Below are 22,797 nucleotides of genomic sequence, written 5' to 3'. Positions count from 1 at the left end.
CTTCCAGCTCATTACTACTTGTTTAACATTTATGAAGACAAAATCTGTATTTGAAGAACACCCTTAGAAATTCTACCTATCTGAAAGAGCTTATTGGCTCTAACAGAGTTAAAAATTCACAAATAGACACTCTCACAAAAATCTCAAAGTGCAGTTCCAGCTCTTTCAGGCATCTAATTTTTGAGTACACGAGCTACATCATGTTACTACTTAGTTTCATTATACACTGTGCTGAAACTGGTAAGCATATGTGTATTTGTGAAGTGAAATCAAAGATTTTTGCATCCTGTTTGGAATGGGATGTTTTCCAGCAATTTAGAGGATGAATGGAGACATGAAGGTACAAAAGTGCAACTAGCTACTTCAAATGTTTGTTCCATATTGCTGAGATGAAATTTTAAACTCAAATAAGCTACTTACTTTGCATACTTTGCAAGAAAATCAGACAGATTATCCCGGATCAGACTCGCACACTAATTACTTATCCCCACAACTGACCCACTTAAGACTTTAAATCAATCAAAAGGCAAATACGTCATATCACTCACTAAGAAGCAAACTCACCTGAGTAGTCTACAAAGTTGTCTACTGCAGCAGTAGTGAAACATTATTTAGGTAAGTTATACCCGCATGGAAAAAATCTTGTTATGTTTCAAAGCAGTTTTCTTGGGTACCACTTTGTATGCTCTTATCTTTTCATCTAAATGAATTGAACTTTTACTCTCATATCTGCTCATTTCACATGCTTATGAAGAAGGGGGAAAAAACAGGAGTATTACTCGTGAGCCATGACTGGGTAGAAATAAGGGTCATAACGAAGAATTTCTGACATACAGACAATTAAGTAAATTATCATCTGCCTTTGCCTGTGCAGCTGTTTTTGCACTTTGCTTCCTCAACCTGTGAATTACCTTGTATAATAGGAGGAAGAGAATAAAGATTGATTTCTTACAGCAGAGACTACAAGCCATGTTCCTAAAAGACTAACCTACTCCGGTAGGCAAGTGAAACAGCAGAGAAAAAACATACCTGATCAACACATGGGGCAACTTCTCACATGAGGTTATTTTGACAGAGTTCACCAGATAAAAACACCCATCAGGAATCCATCTATTCCCATAGTATCTATTGGTTTTGTCTAGATACCATAAAAGACAGGCTAATGTTACACAAGAACAATCTCAACTTACATTTTGCATTGCCTGCAGCTGCCCTTGTTTGAGTACAACAGGACAAAAGCAACATTCAATGGGCTTTTGATGGCTTGGTGCTCAAGAACTACAAAAAAACCTAGTATGACTAAGACAACTAGAGTACACTTCCAAACAAACTTCCAAATACAAAAAAGAAAGCTGTACTCTGTAAGTGAATTTGCTGTAATGAAAACCAAAGTAATCTGATTTTACGCTTTGTTTAGCTGGGAAGAATCAAAGACTATCACCTTGTATACTGCTGGAGCCCAGAATGCTCCAGGCAACAGTAGGTACAAAGAAAGAAACACTGCGACCTGGTGGAGCAGGTCTTTTGATGTTTCAGAGGACTGTCATTCCAGAATTCATTTTTATCCTTTCCCATGGCACCTCTTTAGCTACAACACAATACTTTTTTTTTTCCTTCCCTAATAATTCAAATTATTTACTGGCTAACACGGCTTCTTTTTTAAATACCTTCATCTCAATCTGCAGAGGAAGCAAAATCATGTGCTAAGTCAAACCAAGAAAATGAGCTACAAAAACTACAGATCAAAACTGAAGGGGGGAAATAGTCCTTTTTTGCCTTAGCTCTGAACACCTCAGTCTTTTCATGGCAGCAGGATGTTATAATTATCTGTCAGCATTTCATGTGAATAGATACAGAAAAAGTTTTCTAATTAAAAAAAAATCATTTTTATCCAGTGTGAATTTAGATAGCATACTACTATATGGAGACAGTGAAAGTGGTAACAAAAACGTAACTCTTGAATGCTGGGAGTCTGTTTCCAAAAAGAATATACGTTAGGATACAGCTACCAGGAGTAATGGACTGTTTGATGTTGCAGAAATCATCACTAAACTTCTAGTCTTCAGTGAAAGATTTTTATAATCAGCTACATAAAAAGCATGCAGAAAGGACTATGAAACAACAGCTGTACATGCTATTACTGCATTGTTATCCAAATTCTTACATTTCTGGGGTGGGGAAAACACTCCTAGTTCTGCAGTTCGAAATTTGATCAGACTGCATTACTGAATCAGTATTGCGTACCTGCCTCTATACAGGTTCATGAAATGTAGATAAGAGCAGGTTTTATTTCATGTCAAGAAGTTAACTCAAATACTTACTGCTAGTTTATCCAAATATCCCTAAAAATCATTCTAGCAGAAACGCAAAGCTGACACATATTGCTGTTCCTAATGATAGAGAAATAAATCACAGAATCATAGAATGGTTTGGGTTGGAAGGGACCTTAAAGATCACCTAGTTCCAACCCTCCTGCTGTGGTCAGAGACACCTTCCACTAGACCAGGTTGCTCAAAGCCCTGTCCAACCTGGCCTTGAACATTCCAGGGGTGGGGCAGCCCCAACTTCTCTGGGCAACCTGTACCAGTGCCTCATCACCCTCATGGTGAAGAATTTCTTCCTAGTATCTAATCTAAATCTACCCTTTTTCAGCTTAAAGCCATTACCCCCTGGTCCTGTCACTTGTAAAAAGTCCCTCTCCAGCTTTCTTGTAGGCCCCCTTCAGGTACTGGAAGGCTGCTATAAGGTGTCCCCACAGCCTTCTCTTCTCCAGGCTAAGCAACACCAACTCTCTCAGCCTGTCTTCATAGGAGAGGTGCTCCTGCCATCTGATCACCTTTGTGGCCCTCCTGGACGCAGTACTCCAGCTGGGGTCTCACGAGAGCAGAACAGAGGGGGAGAATCATCTCCCTCAGCCTGCTGGTCACGCTTCTTCTGAGGCAGACCAGGATATGGTTGGCTTTCTGGACTGCAAGGGCACACTGCCAGCTCATGTTGAGCTTCTCATCAACCAACACCCCCAAGTCCTTCTCCTCAGGGCTACTCTCAATCCATTCTCCACCCAGCCTGTATTTGTGCTTGGGCTTGTCCCAACCCATGTACAGCACTTGCACTTGGCCTTGTTGAACTTCATGAGGTTCGCCCAGGCCCACCTCTCAAGGTCCCTCTGGATGGCATCCCTTCTCTCCAGTGTGTTGACTGAACCACACAGCTTGGTGTCATCGGCAAACTTGCTGAGGGTGCACTCAATCTCACTGTCCATGTCACCGACAAAGATGTTAAACAGCGCCGGTCCCTGAGGAGCAATGCACCTTGTTTGTGTCATTGCCTGCTAAAGAACTTCATGAAAAACCTCAGTATTAAAAGTGTTCATCTATGACTGCAACAAAGGGACATGCATTTATTTTCCACTACTGAAGGGATCAGGGTAACAAATAAACATTATATTCTGTGCTTTCTTCATTATGTGATTTACCAGAGGCTTTCACTGTGCAGTATACTACACTTCTAATATACTACATAAAAAAAATTAAAATTAACACAAAATAACTGGAGCTGATGAAAAATTGAATTATTTTCCCCCAGGCAGTGACTTCTAATGAAGTCCTGACATCTTAAGCAGAAACAAAGTTAATTTATTAGCAAAATTATTTTATTACAACTTAAATGTGAAAATATTCTTCTTTCTTTTAAACTTCTTTTCCTCAAATTATCTACTTCAGGGTTTATGTATTTATTCTCTCCCTTTCATCATCTCTTTTTCCCCACCAACTCATTGAGATTGACTTACCACACTCCTAACTTTCTCCCCTCCCTTCCAGCTTTTCTTTTTTTCTAGCAGGAATTGAACAATAAGTAGACATCACTAAAAAAGTGCTAGTAACGTTTCATACCTCTCATTGATTTAGCTGTCTCAAATTTCTGTTTAGATTTTTTCAACTTTATTAATCTTCATGGTTCTAAACTTCAACACTTTCATTGATTTAGCTTTCTCAAATTTCTGTTTAGATTTTTTCAACTTTATTAATCTTCATGGTTCTAAACTTCAACACTCATACGCGTGTTTAAAAAATAACATTCCCAGTCATACTCTTACATAGTCCTCCCAAATAAAGAAAAACACACACACATAACAAAAAAAGAGCGGATTTCTTCTGTTCATCTCATGAATATTCATTAGATTCTTTAATTATTTTCATATGTAGGATGACCAGAAGTTCTATGTAAAAAATTCATGAAAAGGTAACAATATGTTATAGAAGTAATCTACTGCATTTTGCAGTCAGTATGGTATCCTTTCATAGTCAAAATGACACTAGCTAGTTACAATATAAAACACAAGCTATTTGTAAATCCATACTGCTCCAGAAATAAAATGCCAACAGTGCTACCTGATTCTACACTCTCTTTCCAAAGGATGCCTGTATTCACAGTTAACTATTCAACTTACAACTTGGCTCCTAACAAGGAGAGAAAAAACAAGGAAAAATAGCAACAGACATATAACTGATTAAAATGTAACTCATGCAACAGTATTATGAGTACAGAGCCCATTACTAATTCCTATTTTTCACACCTGCCCTTACACTATAACAATCTTAAATAAATGAAAAAGCCCAACCACAAAGAGAGGGGAATTGAAGTGGAGAGCTCACTTGATTTTCATACCACCAGAAGTTTGTTCGTTCTTCTTTATCCCATCCCATGCTTTCCAGGACTCCCTGAGATTAAACGATTTAAAGAATTGTTTCTGAGAAAAAGAAGTATGAAGCTGCAAGCAGGCATCTGCAAATCCACCCCCAAAATTAATGAGAATTTTTGAACACCTATTTCTATCATTAATAGGCGTGAAATAAAACATGGTAACTTAAAGGTGTATACAAGGAAAAACACTCTTAAAACACTGTCCATTCAAATGTGCTTACCTACCATTTATGTGCTGGAGGAAAAGGGCAGGTCTTTTTTGCAGGAAGAAGAAAAGAAAATGAAGATTCTTCAAAGCTCTTTAAGAGGTTGAAGTAAAATGGTTCTACAGAGAAGCAGACCAGAAATATGAGCAGCTGACTTCATCCTGCAAGTAGGGAATATATACTTACTCCTCTACCACTAGTCGGTCTCACTCCTGAATTCTCACCTGACCCATAGATTAAGGAAGGCTCAAACAGTATAATCTATTACAGACACCATGTTCCCTATTGCCCTCTTTGGACTTGTCTGATGTGATTAATTTGGTGTCTTCAGCAAAGCTTGCTATCTTAATGGAACCACCTGACAGAATTTCTTAGTATTTGAACATGGGGTGGAAATAAACTGTGACTTTATGTAGTGTATCAGTCAGTCTTGCAACTCTAGCACCTCACTTTCATCAGCAGCAAAGGAACCATCTCCACCCAGCAATCTGCTAAGTAGATCACAGCACTGACAAAACTTTTTTATGATGTGCACCATTTCATTCCACTCAAGCTGCTCCTTACAACTACACTGCAGCACATTTCTTCTCTCTCATCCACTAAAAACAAAGCTCTACTATTCTTTTCACTTCTTACGATATCCTACAATCCTTTCTATCCCTTCTGCTGGTTCCTTCCACTGCATAGGCATAGTGGAAGCAAGCATTGCCAGCAGCTGCATTTTTGCATTGACAAGGGAGCCAAATACTGTTTCTGGCACACATGCAACAGGTTTGCCATCTCTGAAACAAGAAACACAGAAGCTCCTTGCCCTGCAAGGGGGCAATATTTAGAGGCAGTTTTTCACAAAAACACACCTCTAATTCGGAAATGAGACAGCACTGCCAAAAAAAAAAAAAAGCTGTAGCTTCATAATAAATCCAGCAACTCTCCCAGTATAGCATGTATTGCATCAATGCATCTGCTAGATTTAGAGATTAACTGTCCATTTTCCTCTAATGAGGATATGCTGGCTCTCAGGATAACTACAGTAAACACTGACAACACAATCTGACAATCTTGCCACAGCCCTAACATCACCTTAACCATCAGCTGCTCTAAATAAATTCCCTTTCATCTTTTGTCTAGTGATTCTCTGCACCAGGGCAGACTGGATTTTCTATAGGACCTATAACACAGCGCTGTAAAGCGGCACTGTCCAATACATTGATACTTTCTCTACTCCTTCCTCTCTTCTTAGCAGCTATATTATGAAACTATGCAAAGCAGCAGCCCAGATCTCTAGGTCAGGCAGCAGAAAATCCGAAGTGTTTTCTTACCCCCTATTCTCTCTACTAATTCCAAATCAAAACCAACAATCTGCTAAAATAAGCTTTTCTCTTATCTTCATTGAAGAGTTTGATTTTGATGGAACTGGGTATTATTTTTTTTCTACACTTTCCTCCTCTGCAAGGCCTATAAAAAGTCCTCAGAGTGAGTTAGCCTCTGTCTCTGGAAATGTGCATGACTATGTGAGATCTACAGGAAACAATACCTATTAGCATCTACTCCTGACACAGCAATATTTCATCATACTCACATACATCAATGCTGCCAGATCAGGTGTAGCAAATAAAGAACAGCTGTTGCTATGATCAACTTTTCTGACAAGCTCCTTCCTAAGTGTGGTCAGCAGATTCTAAAGGGCAGAACCTAATCTCAAAGGGCACTGCATGCTTCTTTCTGCTACCTGGTCCTTAAGGAACAACGATTTTCTTGAACTTGAGGAAATCTGCCTGTATTCAAGTAAGAAGCCATAATACATGAAAAGACTCCTCATCAACAACATCCTTAAAGGGGGAATAAAATCCAGCTTCACCTTCTTAAAACTATACTGACCTTACAATTAAAATAAAAATTGTGTCCCTACAGCCACCAGATAATGTACTGAACACAGTTAAGAAGTTAATCTCTTCTTCAGTAAAAACAGTTTCCAACAGCTTTAGAAACCATTTTTATCTCAAGAAAAAAGGCTATCCTGTTGTAACCCTAATTGGCTACATGATAACTATTCTTACCAGGATTGAAGAAGAAATTTCTCAAACTAGACCCCAGCTCCCCAGAGGATGAATGAGATCATAAAGATGACCTCCATCTTCTTTCCAGGCTTGAATATTGAGCTCTGCTAAACGTAAGAATCAAACAATTCAAACCAGTGGAATGGGCAGAGGACAAGAAACATCACATGTCTTTACTTAGTGTACTTTTTCCTGTCCAATTCAAGTGCAGCTATCATTTCAGGCTATCTTTGTAGAAACACCACTGAGAACATGAAGGTTGAGTAATAAAGATCCAGAAGCTTTAGCCAACTTCAGGCTTGGTTACATAAGCAAATCAATGAAAAGATGAAGCATGTATTTACAGCACACCTGTATGAACACCCAATATAGCTATATAGCTGCTTTTTTGCAGATTAAGGTAGGAAAACTCCTTCCTCAAAATGGAGTAAGCTACCTCGCAGAAACACATTTTCAAATTGCAGAGAGAGCGTTCCTACTGGGAATTCAGACAAAAGTACTAATGAGCTGTAAAGGTACAATGTAATTTACAGCTTTCTAATTTCTTCAGACAAACAAGCCCACAGGTATTAGCCATAGTCATCATACCCCCTACCTCAGGTAGCCTTCTATCAATAAACCAGAATCAACAACTTTCAACTATTTGAATAATAAATACATTTTCCTCCCTGTCCTTTTCACTCAGACCTGCTCCTTAACAAGATTTCTTTCCCTTAATTTTATGAGAAAACTAACTGGAAGATGGTAAGCAGAAAGGCACAAAGACATGTGATAATTCACTGATGCAGTTCAAACAGGCTACGTAAAACAGACAGGTTTCACCACTGAAGGCTTATCCCTTTTCTAAATTACAACTTGAGTAAAACGATCTTTATAAAGAAAAAATAGTGTCAGTGTCCTCAGATATTCTTCGCTTGCAATATCTATAAATCGCATTCACTGGGGAAACTTTTTTTACAAAGAATTTATAAACTTCGCATAATCTCATCACTACTGACACATTCATCCAAACTCCCTAAATTCCTGAAATTACCCTCATGTCCCTCATTACACAAGAATAATCAAGTTATATGCTACTGGAAATAAAGTGTTTAGATGGAATAATGTGTGTATACATTTGTCTTAATTTAATAATAACATTTTATTACAAAGAAAAATACAGCCAGGTAAAGGCACAAAAGTTAAGAAAAATGTATTAGTGTTAATTAACGCTTGAAGGTAAAATTATGCCTCTTTCAATTGGACCCATTAAAGGGGATTTAATATAGATTTGCACAGCAAGCTGAAGATTTTCAAGCACAGATAATGAGGCAAGCTAGTACTATTTTAACCCCTCTGGAGTATAATCAGTTGATAAGGTTTTGAAACGTTACAAGGTCTAGGACAAAAAGATTAGCTTTAGTTCCTCCAGATCAAAATTGAAACGTAATAAATTAACAATGTTGTAGAAGACAGAAAAGATTTACTGCTACTTCTACGCTTCTTTAGTTTCATCTTCTAAGGAAAACAGGTGAAGATATTTTAATTGATCTGTTGCATGAACGGCAGAAGACTGTTTCCTGTTCCCACATCATCATCTAAACTAATTGTTTCAATTCAGAAATTTTAATGCATTCTTCCAAAAACATCACCTTATTTTAGAAGGGAAAAAAAAAAGCACCAGTGATCTATTTGAGACATACACAAATATTATAAATGAAATACATCAGGTAGGAAATATTTCCAAAGAAAAGGGAGAATGAAAAAAAAATTATCTGCAGCAGTCAGCCTTCAGAAGAACTAAAATTCTAGGATAGTGAGTTATCCACTTAGAAGGCAGCAGTTAGAAATTCTTTTCCTTGAAATACACAGAGAAATTATCTATATATAGCAAAGACACGTCACTAAGGAGAAAAGACTTTTGAATCACTGTGTAAAACAAAAATGACAGTACTAAGATTCAGTATAGCAATCTAGCTACCAGCCTCAAAGGAGTAAGATTTTTACCACACAGCATTCAGAATAAATATATATATGCCAGATGAGGGACAGCTGTGACTATCAAGACCAAAGGTTACCAATCAACGGGTTACAAAGACAAGAACTAAAAAAAAGAAGGATCAAAGGGAAAAATACAATGGAAAACTCCAATACAACATGGGTTTTACTGAATTTACGTGCAATAATAAATTTAAAAAACTTAAGTGCTTTAATAAATACTATATTTATTTGAACCTTTGAATGGTACATTTCAAAATGCTCCATATTATTTCAAATTTAAAATGTTTTAACACAATATGCAGTTATGCAATAAACTCATGGCAAGAAAGAAGTCATACCTTTATCTCAAACTGAAGATTACACCATCACAATTTAGGAAAGGTGCACAACAGACTGAAATCATACTAAACTACATGAAAGTTCAATGCATGTACTCTGTTCCAAACATATTAGGCAGCAGAAGTTTTGCAAAACCATGATCTATGCTGTTTTTTACCCGTAAAGCCACAAGTCCCATTCTCATGAATATTGAGTAACTTTTTCCCTCCATTTAGGTTATACAAAAGTGATTAAAAAACATATTACTTCTCAGTCATAAGTTTCTAAATTAATTATTTTAGTTGATTTTCATGAATATCCACTAAAATTGAAACCCCTCAAACAGTTGAAATATCTCATTACAAATAAAGCTAATTTTGCTCTCAGTATTAAATTACATGCATCTCACCTAGGGTGTGGAGAATATGCTTTCTTATTGACAGTCATTTCAAAAGGGCTCTTAAGCATGTCAGGACAAAGTCTACGCAGAATACAAGAGAAGAAAGATTATCTCCTTTTCCTCTTCTAGGGTTTTGTTGTTGTTTCTGGCAGCAGTATCAGCTTACATACACATCAAATTATGAGAAAGGTCATATATTTACCTTTTTTCCCCCTTAGTCAGCATGGATTCATTCAATCAGCTGTTTGGTGGCCACTCAGAAATTCCTAGTAAATAAATACCCTATGACAAATGATACTGTTGCAACTGATACCTCTGTATGATGCATGAAGGGGAGGGAAAAACAACAGAAGAGATGAATGGATAATCTCACTTTCCTAGATGTAAGAGATTGGTAGACTGCAATACACCTTGAGGTGTTGCTGTCTATACTTTACAGAAAAGAATGTCCATTGTCATTACTGTCAAAACTCAGTTTCATAAGCAACATATCTGCATGTTAATCACACAAATACTATCTTTTTCTACTTAGATAAACAAATGAAGAACAAATCCAGAAAAACAAAATAAATTAGAGCGCTCCTTACTACATTGTTCTCTATGCCAGTGATAGTCTTTGATGACAAAACCACTGAAACCACTCCAAAAACTCAGAAAATTACGCCCCTCTTGTTTCAGTCCTGTGGCATCCCAGCCAATGGATAAGGCAAGAAGGTCAGAATGACACCACCTTCGTATACAGCTTTTATATAAAGCACTGGCCATTGGCACCATGTGGTGCCCTTCACAACCCCCCAAGTCAGTGATACTCTAAGAGAAGTTATTTGAAAGGGATGCATTACAACATGTATTGAAGTTGTGACCATCATTAAAAAAGCAGCTTCTGCCCTCCTCATCTATTAATTCCTCCCATCCTGTTGCCAAGCCCTCCTTTCCCAGATGCCCCCTTTTCCTTGGTTCTAGTTACATTTCCAGCCTCTCTCGACTTCCAGATGGTAACTGCATCACACTATCAATTTCAGATTTCTGGTCAATTTCAATTTCAGCTTCGGAAATTGGTCTGAAACCACAGAGAGCAATCTCATGGAGATGCACGCTACAAGTTCAGAAGCTGCCACAGCAGGTAACCCTTCTTAAAAGCACATTACTGCACACGAATTATTATAAACTTCTTACACAAGTATTTTCTCTTTCAGCTAAGGACAGGGTAGAAATGCAGAAACAATCTGCAGAAATAATTGCTGGTTTATGAAGTGATGTAAATGCATGCACCAGACACATTACAAATCACACCTATAGCCATGAGGATATGACAACAGACAGAAACTCCAGCCACTGCTGTAATACAAAATAAAAGGGTTAATAACCTCATTTCAGTGGTGTTTCTCATAAGGCAGCAGGTGTACCAGGTTTATTTTGAACAAACCAGAAGCAGGTAAACTCTGGTAACCTGAGTTTACACCACTGGCTGCACAACTTGCCTCAATGTAAGCAAGACCCTAGTAAAGGCCATTACAAATGTGAGGAAATTCACTAATGATTTGTGTGATGGGGCAGAGTGCAAGTTTGCTGATGGCACAAAACTGGGAGGAGTGGCTGATACACCAGAGGGTCATGCTGCCATTCAGCAGCTGGACAGGCTGGGGAAATGGGCTGAAAGGAACCTCACAAAATTCAACAATGGGAATTGAAAAGTCCTGCACCTGAGGAGGAACAACCCCATGCAAGCTTGTATGGTGGGGGGTCCATGCACCAATATATGCTGGGGGCTGCCCAGCTGGAAAGCAGCTTTGCAGAAAAGTACCTGGGGATCCTGGTAGACAACAGGTTGACCATGACCCAGCAAAGTTAGCATTGTGACAAAGATAGCAAATGGTATCCTGGGCTGCATTAGGCAAAGTATTGCCAGCAGGGCGAGGAAGGTGATCGTTCCTCTCTGCTCAGCACTAGCAAGGCCACACCTGGAGTGCTGAGTCCATTTCTGGGCTCCATAGCCCATACAAGAGAGACATGGAGCTACTGGAAGAGCAAATGGCCATGAAGATGATTTACATGCTGGAGCATCTCTCCTACAAGGAAAGGCTGAGAGAGCTGGGACTGTTCAACCTGGAGAAAAGGCTCAGTGGGAATCTCATCAATGTATATAGATACCTGAAGGGAGGATGCAGAGAAGACGGAGCCAGGCTCTTTTCAATGCTGCCCAGCAACAGGACCAGAGACAACAGGCACAAACTGAAACACAGGAGGTTCCCTCTGAACATCAGGAAACACTTTTCTCTGTGAGGGTGACCAAGCACTGGCACAGGCTACCCAGGGAGCCTGTGGAGTGTCCATCCTTGGAGATATTCAGAAGCTTTCTGGACATGGTCCTGGACAACTGGCTCTAGATGACCCTGCCTGCACTGAGGTGATGGACCAGATGACCTCCAGCCTCGCCCATTCTGTGATTCTATGAAAAACTATGTATCAGTCAGCCTTTTATGCCCAGGAACTGTAGGATTTAGACATCTGAAAGCACACCCTCAATCTTTGGCTGTGTTTTTGCTATCAGCTTTATTATCTGTGAAGTAATTCCAATTCTTTTTCTCTCCCTCCTTATCACACTTTGTCTGATCATGACTTTTTTCTTATTAACATTCCTAATTATATGGAAAAGCACATTCTGTTCTCCCAATAGTCTTGAGAAGCTAGTCATTTGAGATTTATGCAAAAAAGGAAGGTGCAATGTTTATTGTTCTCTTGTGTTTATTTAATATTTGTTAGTGTTGGATTTCGTAAGTATCATATTTCAAATACTATGAAGGGTTGAAAATCTTTGATTGCTTTTCAAAGAATAATTTTGATTTCAGAAAATGAGTTCATATTTCCTCAATTTCACCAATGGCTTGGCTCAATACATGGGGTTTATTTATTTATTTTTTTTTACTGATATGCAGCACTCACTCTTTTTAGTGAACAGTTCAATAAAGAATACACGATTTAAGACTTATGTATGACATTTTGGATTTGTCAGTATTGTTTTATGGGTTATGCTAACAGTTAACTTAATAAATATTGTTATACCTTAGTAACACTAAAATACATAGCTGTACTGCTTTCAGGATACTACATGTTTAGTCCTCATTACTCTAGAAATGTTTTATTTTTGTATTTGTCAGGACGGCCAATCTTTCCAAACCATGGGCACAATACAAACTTAAAAACAGTCAGAACTCTTTTAGATTAAAATCCAAGGTTAGGTCAGTCCCTTAGGCAAAATAAGGGAATGAGCTGATAAAACTTTTCAGAAGAAGTTTCATCTAAAAATCATAGGAACTTTTTAGCTGAAAGGTCAACTGTTTGAACAACTCAGAAGAGTTTAATTAATACTTCATCAGAAGGTTATCACCTCTGAATCACCTGCAACTTTCACCTTAAAACACAACAGGAAACTCCTTTCACATCTTAGGAAACACAAATTTGATGTCAATGATAGAAGTTTTTGCAACTGCTCTATTTAAACATAATACGAACCTGTTCTAGGGTTTCTATTTTGCTGTCTTTGGCTTGCAAAATCTCTAAAACCCTTCTGTCCTTGACTTCAGCTCTCTGCTTTTCTCTGGAAACAAACAAAAAAAATAGACACTTTATTAGTCATAATTTGCAGTTAATCATTTGAATTTTTCATGTCCTGATAATGAATGTCATTTTAAAGCACAGAAAATTAAATTATCTGAAGCTGACAGGCCTTGCAGAATTAATCAGGGAGCATATGGCAAGTGACAGCAAATTACATCTGTAAACAGCTAACACAACTTTGTTCAGAAAGAAACAGAAGCAAGAGGTCTTAAAATACATTTTTAAGCAGCTGAAATTATCTCTCACCCAAATACAGAAAGTGTACTTGCCCATAAACTGAGCAAAATGCTTTTTTCCCTTCTTGGCAATGTAGAGCCACTAAACTGCTTGGGTTTGCAAAGCCCTTCTCTCAACTATACGGCAATTCTATGTCTGAAACAACACTTTTGAACATCATGGATAACTGTTTTACTATCTTTCACATGGACAGAACCTGTAACTTTTACTGGGGAAAAAAAAGACAGCTCAGAAGCTTGGGTAATGGGGATAAGCAGAGTCTCTCTCTGTGGTTAATAAGTGCAGGGCTATAATAATCTCTGCAACAATTTGTAGAAAACCAGCTGATGAGTCATTAATGCTTTGTTTAACAAACCACCTCATCTCATTGTTATCCTACTTCTTGACTGAGTTTTAAACGTTGATGCCCTTACTGGCTTGTGTTTTAGGCAGAAAGAGAATAAATGTTGTGATAGTAAGGATACAGAGATTCTTTAGCACGAGACAGAGTTCCTGTCATATATCTGCAACAAAAAGTCTGAGAAACATGTATTCCCTAAAAATGGCAAAATACCCCAGCACCACAAGTGACAGAGCAGCAGAAACTCATTCAGATTATCTTTGCTCTCACAAAACAGTTAAACATCCATTATGGCTGGAAATAAGCCACCCCTAAAAGCCGGAGAATCCTACTTGTGCAACTTTTGCTCTACCAAAACGGGAACATTTCAGAGGCAGAAGGGAATGGAAGGGTGGTACCCATGAGTCTATAAATCTGATCAAAAGTGGATGAGAATATCCAGCTGTGCACAAAAGGCTTCATCTACTGAAGCACTTTGTAACAGAGACCAATAAGGATAGTAGATATATAGGCAATTATTTTTCTCCACTATTATGTTTTACTGCGTATTCTACTGTTATTGATGATTTTAAAGATTAAACTACGCTGTCCCACCAGGCCATCCAATACCATGGTTTTTTAAATAAAGTTCTATGACTGCTAAAATATCTAGTCTGATCTTGAGTGAATAAAGAATTAAATAAAAACAGTATGGAATTTAAAGCAAAGGTTTTGAAAACCAAGGTCTCAAGGCATCATAACTGTAAGTAGCGCTCTCCTAAGGCAAATGCAGCAGTACTGATGTGTTGTAGCACTGGAAAAAAACTAAGAAAAATCTAGCTGAAAAGATATGTATTTTAAATTACATTTAGCTAGGAGAAACAAAAATATATGGGATCTTAAGCAGTCGTACGGTATTACAAAAAAATTTACTTCCGTAAAGAAAGTAACTCAAGAGCTGTAATGAGCAGAGGAAAGTGAAACCATGAATACTCAAAAAATATTCCAAAAGACTTTTTATGTCTGAAAGGTATTTAACATTTTAAGTGAAACAGAAATTTAACAGAAAAATGTACATCAGAACCTGACCTCAAAGCATCTGATCACCTACAATCAGAAGCATCAAGGAATTCTTATGATAGGTTGTGAAGAAGACATGAGCAGTGAAATACTTAGGACAGCCAGTTTTTCATAGTTTCTCTTTGAACATGTACTAAAACTGAACTAAGCAGACTGCAATTACAGAGATTCATGCAAATAATAAATTGTCTGATGTATTCCAAAGGTTACACTGTGATGCCCTTTGAGAAAAAAGCTAAGGACAAAAAAGGGAGCACAAGAGAGAAAACAACAAACAGGTTTCATAATACACGACAGTTAATGAAACTGACCCACCCTGCTTATAATGCATAACTAGTTTACAGAAATCACATTCTCAGTCAGGTTTCAAAAATGGTAAAAGACTTTCTGATAAGCTTATAAAACTCTGTACTAAAAGATACTGGACAACTTTAAAAATTAGGATTTAGTAAGGAAAAATGTCTGCAAATAGTTTATTTGCATAATACAGAAGTTTGTGCATGTTCCTGAAACAGGATAGGTACTGTACATTATTCCACAACTTAAATGAACCAAAAACTGCTCCAGCATAAAAATACCAATGCTTCTTCATATTTAATTACTTTGCTGCAGGGTCCTTAATGGCTATCAACAATTACCCTTCTTCAAAGATAATAGCTGTTGTACACAAACCCCAAAGATTTTGGGAAGAAGGTATCTCTTTCCCATAAACACATTACACCATAATCTGAGGAAGAGATAGGCCTATATTTATGTCTAAACTGTAAGTATTATAGCACTCCAAGTTTCCTCAGGTCTTAATTACTGCTAGACAACTTAAGAATTTAAGATTAGACACACGCATAACTGCTTGACCCAAAATTTTAAAAGCTTCAGAAGACAAAAAGCAAAGCAGGTCTTTACTACAAAGTACTTAGAATAGTAATGTGTAGTCACAGAAAGAATCATACAATACCATACACACACACACAAGCCCTCAAAAATATCCTGAACTTAACCGCTGGCTGACATGCCCTATCCATTCTTTGTTCCCATAGTGATATATTTCCCTCTCCATTTTAATTCAGCTGTTTTTATTTTATATTTCTACTTAAATCAAACCATTGCTCTAACCACTCATTCTAGATCATTCTAGATCTACCATCCACAAAATGCCACTGTCTTCCCAACTCCTCTAATGACTATCTATTCTCACAAAGTCAGCCTTTTTTTAAAATGAGGCCCAATTAAACATAAATACTGGATAATTAGCCTCTTAACTCAGCTATGCAATCATCACTAGAAAATTTATTAAATTTGTTTTCTAATGGATTAATTGATCTGAAAACCTGATGGGTCAGGTAGATTTCCCAAAGCAAGGCTCAAAAGAACTCTACAGTTGTAGGCTTTTGGTTTTGGGTTTTTTTTATTATTTTAAAGAGGGAACGGGAAGAAAGTGAATAAACCAGCCAAGAACCAAGCAAAAGAACAAACTGCTCTGGAGAACTGAAAAACAGTATGCACAGCTAATTCTGGCGTACTATTGGTAGTCAAGAATTTATGGAGCCTTGTGACTTTAGGACAAAGCTGCACAGCGGTTTGAAGAATAAAGTCTGAGATTGGAGAAAAAAACAGACCTTTGTTAAAGCAAAAAAACGTGTCTGTAACACAGGCACACACTATCCAATGGTTTGAAGTGCACTTCCAGTTAAATGCAGTATTTTCCCTGTTTATCCAATGCTTGGTCAAACAGTCCTTCGAACAAAGCTGTCCAGGTACGAAGTTTATAAATACAGATCTATCATCATTGTAATGAGTGGGAAAAGTCTAAAGTAAATTCAAGGTTTTTTGGCTTTCTGAGTTTTCTTTCAGACTCTCAATAAAGCACAGGCTGTAGTAATGCTCCCCAAAATAGTTTCACCAGTTACCACCCATAGCTAAAGACAAAATCCTAATTATCATAATTTAAGCACACAATGGATGTTGTCAGAAGCCTAAAGCAGAAATTGAAACACGTATGGAACTTTATTACCAGCAGCTTCTCCTGGTGGCATAGGACTTCCAGTGCTCATTACAGAACAGTCCCCACAGACACTCAAGGTGGTTTGACTGACTGGAACTTACATATCATATTTGAATCTGCTGTTTGTGCCTTGAAATAAGACTTGCTAAGAATTGCAGCAGTCCCTTCTTCTCTTTTGGAAGGGTAACAAATGTTAAGAAAAATCTTTGACTGCCTTTATTAATTGAGCCATTATGTATTTACAATATATTTTAAAAAGTCCACTAGAATACGGGGGGAAAAAAATTCAGGCACTGTCAAGAAGCTGATGATGATCAATGACTGAGACAAACTCCTGTTTAGCTAATTAGAACCACTGATGAGCAATAATGATGTGAGCTAAGAATATTTGCAGACTTCTTTAGGATGAAAAATGGAGTGAAGAGAGGCTGTCAATTTATACAAGTTTTAAGCTCCAATCAGTTTTCCCACGAGTACTACCTATTTTAAATGTTTAACACAGATGTATTTAGCTACAAAGATTATCAAGATTCAGCTTCCCACAAAAATGAAGAAACTGAGAAAATATTCTTAAGCATAACATTTTTCCTGTGCTACTTTTTTTTTTCCTGCACTATGCTATACTTTACACAATAGGACAGGATAATATTTTTGAGGTTTGGCACATTTTTAATGGCTTTTCAAAAATGAAACATTAGACTATGACGAAACATTTAACTATGAAAGAGGTATAAAACCTGAATATGCACTACAAAAACCTTAAGATTTTAAAAACCAGAAGTTTGATGAAGTTTATAAAACACCATGCTTCGTAAAACCTTCAGCAAAAGCGGTCTGGGAAAAGAGGCATCTTGTACGATACCACAGGTCTTAATCAGTCAAGCAATTAACCATTTATGAAGAAAAAGTAATTCAGAGTTGTATATAATTATGTAATTTTTGCATCAAATAAATGAAAATAATTTTAACTAATAAATTGACTTTGCTGTTTACAGGCTTCACGGAATATGTCCTTTCAGTTTTACAAAACAGCAGGATTTTAAAAAAACAAACACATCTACAAATTTGGCCTCAAATAGCTAAGAAAGTTAAGGTTACACTGCAAACTTTGGGCTGTGTGGTAAAAGAACAAAGGTTGTATGATGCAACATTTGATTTGATTATCATCATTTCTGGTCTTCCAACTTCCAGCTATTTTACAGACAGACTTACACAAGTGCATACATTCAATGTTAGTATTAAATAAACAATGAATTGCCCATGTGCAAAGTGAAGTTGTAGTGCACACACTGTCAATGTTACTGTAAATATGGCACCAATATTGTAATTTACTGTGTACAGCCACATCCCTGCAGTTGCACAGTCAGTGGTTAGCAGAAACAGAGCCTATGCCTTGATCTTCCAACTAGAAATGTTACTGTGTTGACATGTACCTATTAAGAAGAGATAAAAAAATAGAGCTAAACAGTTTTCATTTAATAGACGGTTTATTTTCACCTCAGATTCTAGAAGATCCTTATACTTTACGATGAATTGTAACTGATGCACATTATACTTTTTTTTTTATTTTACTACTGACAAATAATACTTTAGACAACATGGAGAAAAAAAGAATTTTAATTGATACCACACATTCTACACTTTTTGGAGACAGCAGTTATTTTTTATAGCAAAATTGCATAGGACTATTTTTGTTTCTTTACAAAAATAATTTAAGATCTAATTAAAGAAAAACTATAAAATTAAATTATTTCCTTAGTAAATTATTTATAGAGCCAGTTCTATGTTCCATGATATATATCAAAACGGAAAAGCATCATTACAGAAATGTAATTTTTCCTGCATCTCTAACTTGATTGATTTAATTCATTACATGATTAAGGCCTCTTATTTTAAACAATGTACATAAAGTACTAAACATATTTTTACACTAGACAAGTAAAGAAAATAGTGACATTTTTCCCTAATAATTTTGCAAACATTTTTCACCTAAAATACACAAGTCTCTTACAGTGTTCAAAATATCAGCACTTCAGAACAGACTGCTTTAACATCTGCACATCACCAGGGTTTCCCCCAAGGATTTTTAAATGATGCCTGCCTGTGCTGAATAAAGTGCTAACTTGCACCTTGCATTTCAAACTGTGTCCTGAGCAGCCATCCAGTTGGTACAACACCAGCTGAATTCCCAGAGGCCACTGTTCAATCAGGCTTGACTGCAATTATCATGTCAATATTTTGTGCTCCGATATGCAGATATGCACACATGCAAGCTGCATAATACCTTCTTCTCCATGGAATGTTGACTTATGTTCAATGTTCTGAGAATTTTTAATGAAACAGGATATTAAACTTTCATCAACTGTAGAAAAATCACAATTATTTGACCTTAGATAGAAAGGTTGTACTCTTATGCTCTATTATTCTGTCCACTTTATTGAGTGATAATAACTAAGGAGTTCACTTTATTTTAAACTCTGACTGACAAAACGGTAATGGCCTTTAAAAACGTGTTAGATCTTGTTTACTTCCTCATTCTCCTGTCGTTCTGTTTCCTGTTAATTTGCACAAGAGTAAATTGGTAAGTGGTTTAAGAAAGCTTCTGCAAGCTATTTATCATCCCTTCAAAAGATACACGATATAGTATTTTTAATTATTTTTCAATTAACATCAGCAATCTATATTGCTCATTCATACAGCACATTCACTTACCCTTCTACGTAAAAAGTACTTGTAATTTTGTGCTGGTTTTGGCTGTGATAGAGTTAATTTTCTTCATAGTAGCTAGTATGGGGCCATGTTTTGGATCTGTGCTGAAAACAGTGTTGATACACAGGGATGTTTTAATTATTGCTGCACAGTGCTTACACAGAGTCAAGGCTTTTTCTGCTTCTCACACCACCCCACCAGTGAGTAGGCTGGGGGTGCCCAAGAAGCTGGGAGGGGACACAGCCGGGACAGCTGTCCCCAACTGACCAAAGGGATATTCCATACCATATGATGTCATGCTCAGCATATAAACCAGGGGGAAAGCTGGCTAGGAGACTGCTGCCTGGGGACTGGCTGGGCACCGGTCAGAGGGTAGCAAGAAATTGTTTTCATTTGCATCACTTGTCTTTCTTGGGGTTTACTTATGTTTTTTTTGTTATTTTCCTTTTCATTACAATTATCATCATTATTATTATTGTTGTTGTTGTTATTATTATTATTATATTTTATTTCATTTATTATACTGTTCTTATCTCAACCCACAAGCTTTCTCACTTCTACTCTTCCTATTCTCTCCCCCATCCCACTGGCGTGGGGGGAGTGAGTGAGCCGCTGTGTGGTGTTTGGTTGCCGGCTGGGGCTAAACAACGACAGTCCTTTTTCGTGCCCAACATGGGGCTCGACGGGTTTGAGATAACAACAGATTGATAGAGAATATTAGAGGGATTTATATCTGTTACCAGTTGTGGGTCATGATACTGATTCATCTGTTCTTGACATTAGTTTATTCGATCTGCACCACGCTCTTTTTTTCTGGTGTACCCATTAAAGATTGGTGTTGGCTTTTCCAGTCTGCTGTGTTCTGTAGTGATTAAGTGATGTTTTGCCTGGGAGATTTGTTATTAAAACACTGACCTAGAGCTTAATCTGGTATTTGGTTTCTGTACTGAAGCCATTACTGTACTTCGGGTACCATCTCATGGAGACAATTAGCAATTATACTTCTTCCTCTGAGAGGTTTTTTGTGGAGGAAATACAGAACAGCACCCTTGCTACCTTCTTCTGTGATGTTGTCTCCCTCGTTACAATACCTTCTCAGTATCTTGAACATTCTTGGGTAGTTAAAATACTTCTATTGGTATTTCTGAGAAATATTACTTCAGTTTTGTCTAAAGTTAACAAGCAATTCAGGAATATGTCCCAGGCTCCGCGAGAGTATGGTCATGGGTGGCACAGCATGTGGGAGAATATGGGCAGGTATCTAGAGAACTTCTCACCTCCAATGGTCTGGAACTTCACTCCCCAACAACTACAGGATCCTAATGAAATGGAAGAATGTTTGAAAAAAAAAATGCCGTGGCTACTCCAAAGAGACACAACATACTGCACTGTGCTGGGCCCTGGCCGGTATCTACCAAACACTGCTTGGTATTATGCAGCACCCTCAGGGAGAAGAGAGGGAAAACAAACTAGCAGACACTGTGGCTAAACCAGGCACTGCATCAGTAGCCCCTATAACTAAAAAGAAACAATAGAAGCAGAAGTCACCTCATCTAGTAACAGACAAAGAAGCTTCTCTTAAGATGGAGCAGGACAGACAACCAGACAAGGCAGCCTGTTCTACAGCAGAGCAGTCACAAGAACAGGCAGAGGAAGAGACTGAAACCATAAATGAGACAGAAACCACCCGATCCCTATCCCTAAGTGAGCTGCGAGATGAGCTGCGAGACACGCGAAAAGATTTTAGCTGTCAACCAGGTGAGCTAATTCTCTGCTGGTTGCTTCGATGCTGGGATACTGGGGCCAGTAGTCAGGAATTAGAGGGTGAGGAAGCCAAGAAGCTGGGATCACTTGCTAAGGATAAGGCCATTGACAAAGGGATTGGAAAAAAGGCAGGAGTCCTCAGTCTTTGGAGGTGACTCCTGTCAAGTGTAAAGGACAGGTATCCCTTCAAGGAAGCAAACGGACCAACATTGAGGGGGGCATCCAGTATCTGAGAGAATTAGCTGTGTTGGAGGTGACCTATAATGACCAGGCATCCAAAGACCCAGATGAAATCCAGTGAACACAGTCCATGTGGCGAAAGTTTGTATGACATGCTCCAACATCTTACACCCACACCCTGGCAATAATGAGCTGGGCAGACACAGAGGCACCAACTATAGATGAACTGGCCAGACAATTCCAAGAATACGAAGATAACCTTGCTCCCTCCATGTGTGCCTGTGTCTTGGCTGTGGACAGACACAGAGTGAGCCAAAAAACTTTGAAGCAAGCTGAGATGGGTAGGTTTTCCTCACACACTCCAATCAAGGCCTCAGCTATTAAGAGTTAACGTTTTTCTGTTCAAGGGAAAGGGTACCAGTGGCGCACACCACGTGAAACCCTGCGGTTCTTCCTGCGTGACCAGGGGGAGGACATGAGGAAGTGGGATGCTCAACCTACCTGGAGACTAGAAGCTCGGGTGCAGGAACTGCAAGGGAAAACAACAGACAAAAAGCATCCATCCAGGAAAATTACTGCTCCGGTGTCTGCTGGGCAGAGTAGAAGGGCTGACTGTACTTTTGATCCTGATGAAGGGACTTCTGTTTTGCAGTTACAAAAATCAAGTAATGAAGACTCAGACCAGGAGTAGAGGGGCCCTGCCTTCGGCCAGGCAGAGAAAAGGGACTATGGGGTTTCCTGGACTGTGTGGATTCGATGGCCTGGCACATCAGCCCCACAGGAGTATAAAGCTCTAGTGGACACTAGCGCACCGTGCACCCTAATACCATTAGATTACAAGGGGGCAAAATCCATCTGTATTTCTGGAGTGATGGGGGGATCCCAAGAACGGTCTGCGTTGGAGGCTGAAATAAGCCTAACTGCGAATGAGTGGCAAAAGCACCCCATTGTGACTGGTCCAGAGGCTCCATGCATCCTTGGCATAGACTATCTCAGGAGAGGGTACTTCAAAGACCCAAAAGGGTACCGGTGGGCTTTTGGTATAGCTGCTTTGAGTACGGAGGAAATTAAACAGCTGTCTAGATTGCCTGGTCTCTCAGAGGATCTGTCTCTGGTGGGGTTGCTGTGGGTTTAAGAACAGCAGGTCCCAGCTGCTACCATGACAGTGCACCAGCAACAATACTGCACCAAACGAGACACCCTGGTTCCCATCCATAAGTTGA

At 38.3% G+C, this 22,797-nt stretch overlaps 1 protein-coding gene across 1 annotated transcript in view; it reads right to left on the bottom strand.

Annotated features, from left to right (window-relative positions):
• The window catches only part of CNTLN (centlein), a 204,938-nt gene that overhangs the window by 155,442 nt on the left and 26,699 nt on the right, over window positions 1–22,797 (bottom strand). Inside the window, 1 exon segment of the mRNA XM_059834003.1 lies at window positions 13,179–13,263. Coding sequence (XP_059689986.1) covers window positions 13,179–13,263 — 85 coding nt within the window.

The sequence above is a fragment of the Gavia stellata genome, chromosome Z, assembly GCF_030936135.1.
Source record: "Gavia stellata isolate bGavSte3 chromosome Z, bGavSte3.hap2, whole genome shotgun sequence".
In the NCBI taxonomy this organism is placed as follows: Eukaryota; Metazoa; Chordata; class Aves; order Gaviiformes; family Gaviidae; genus Gavia; species Gavia stellata.
The sequence above is the reverse complement of the archived record's forward strand: the minus strand, read 5'-3'. Positions and strand labels throughout refer to the sequence as shown.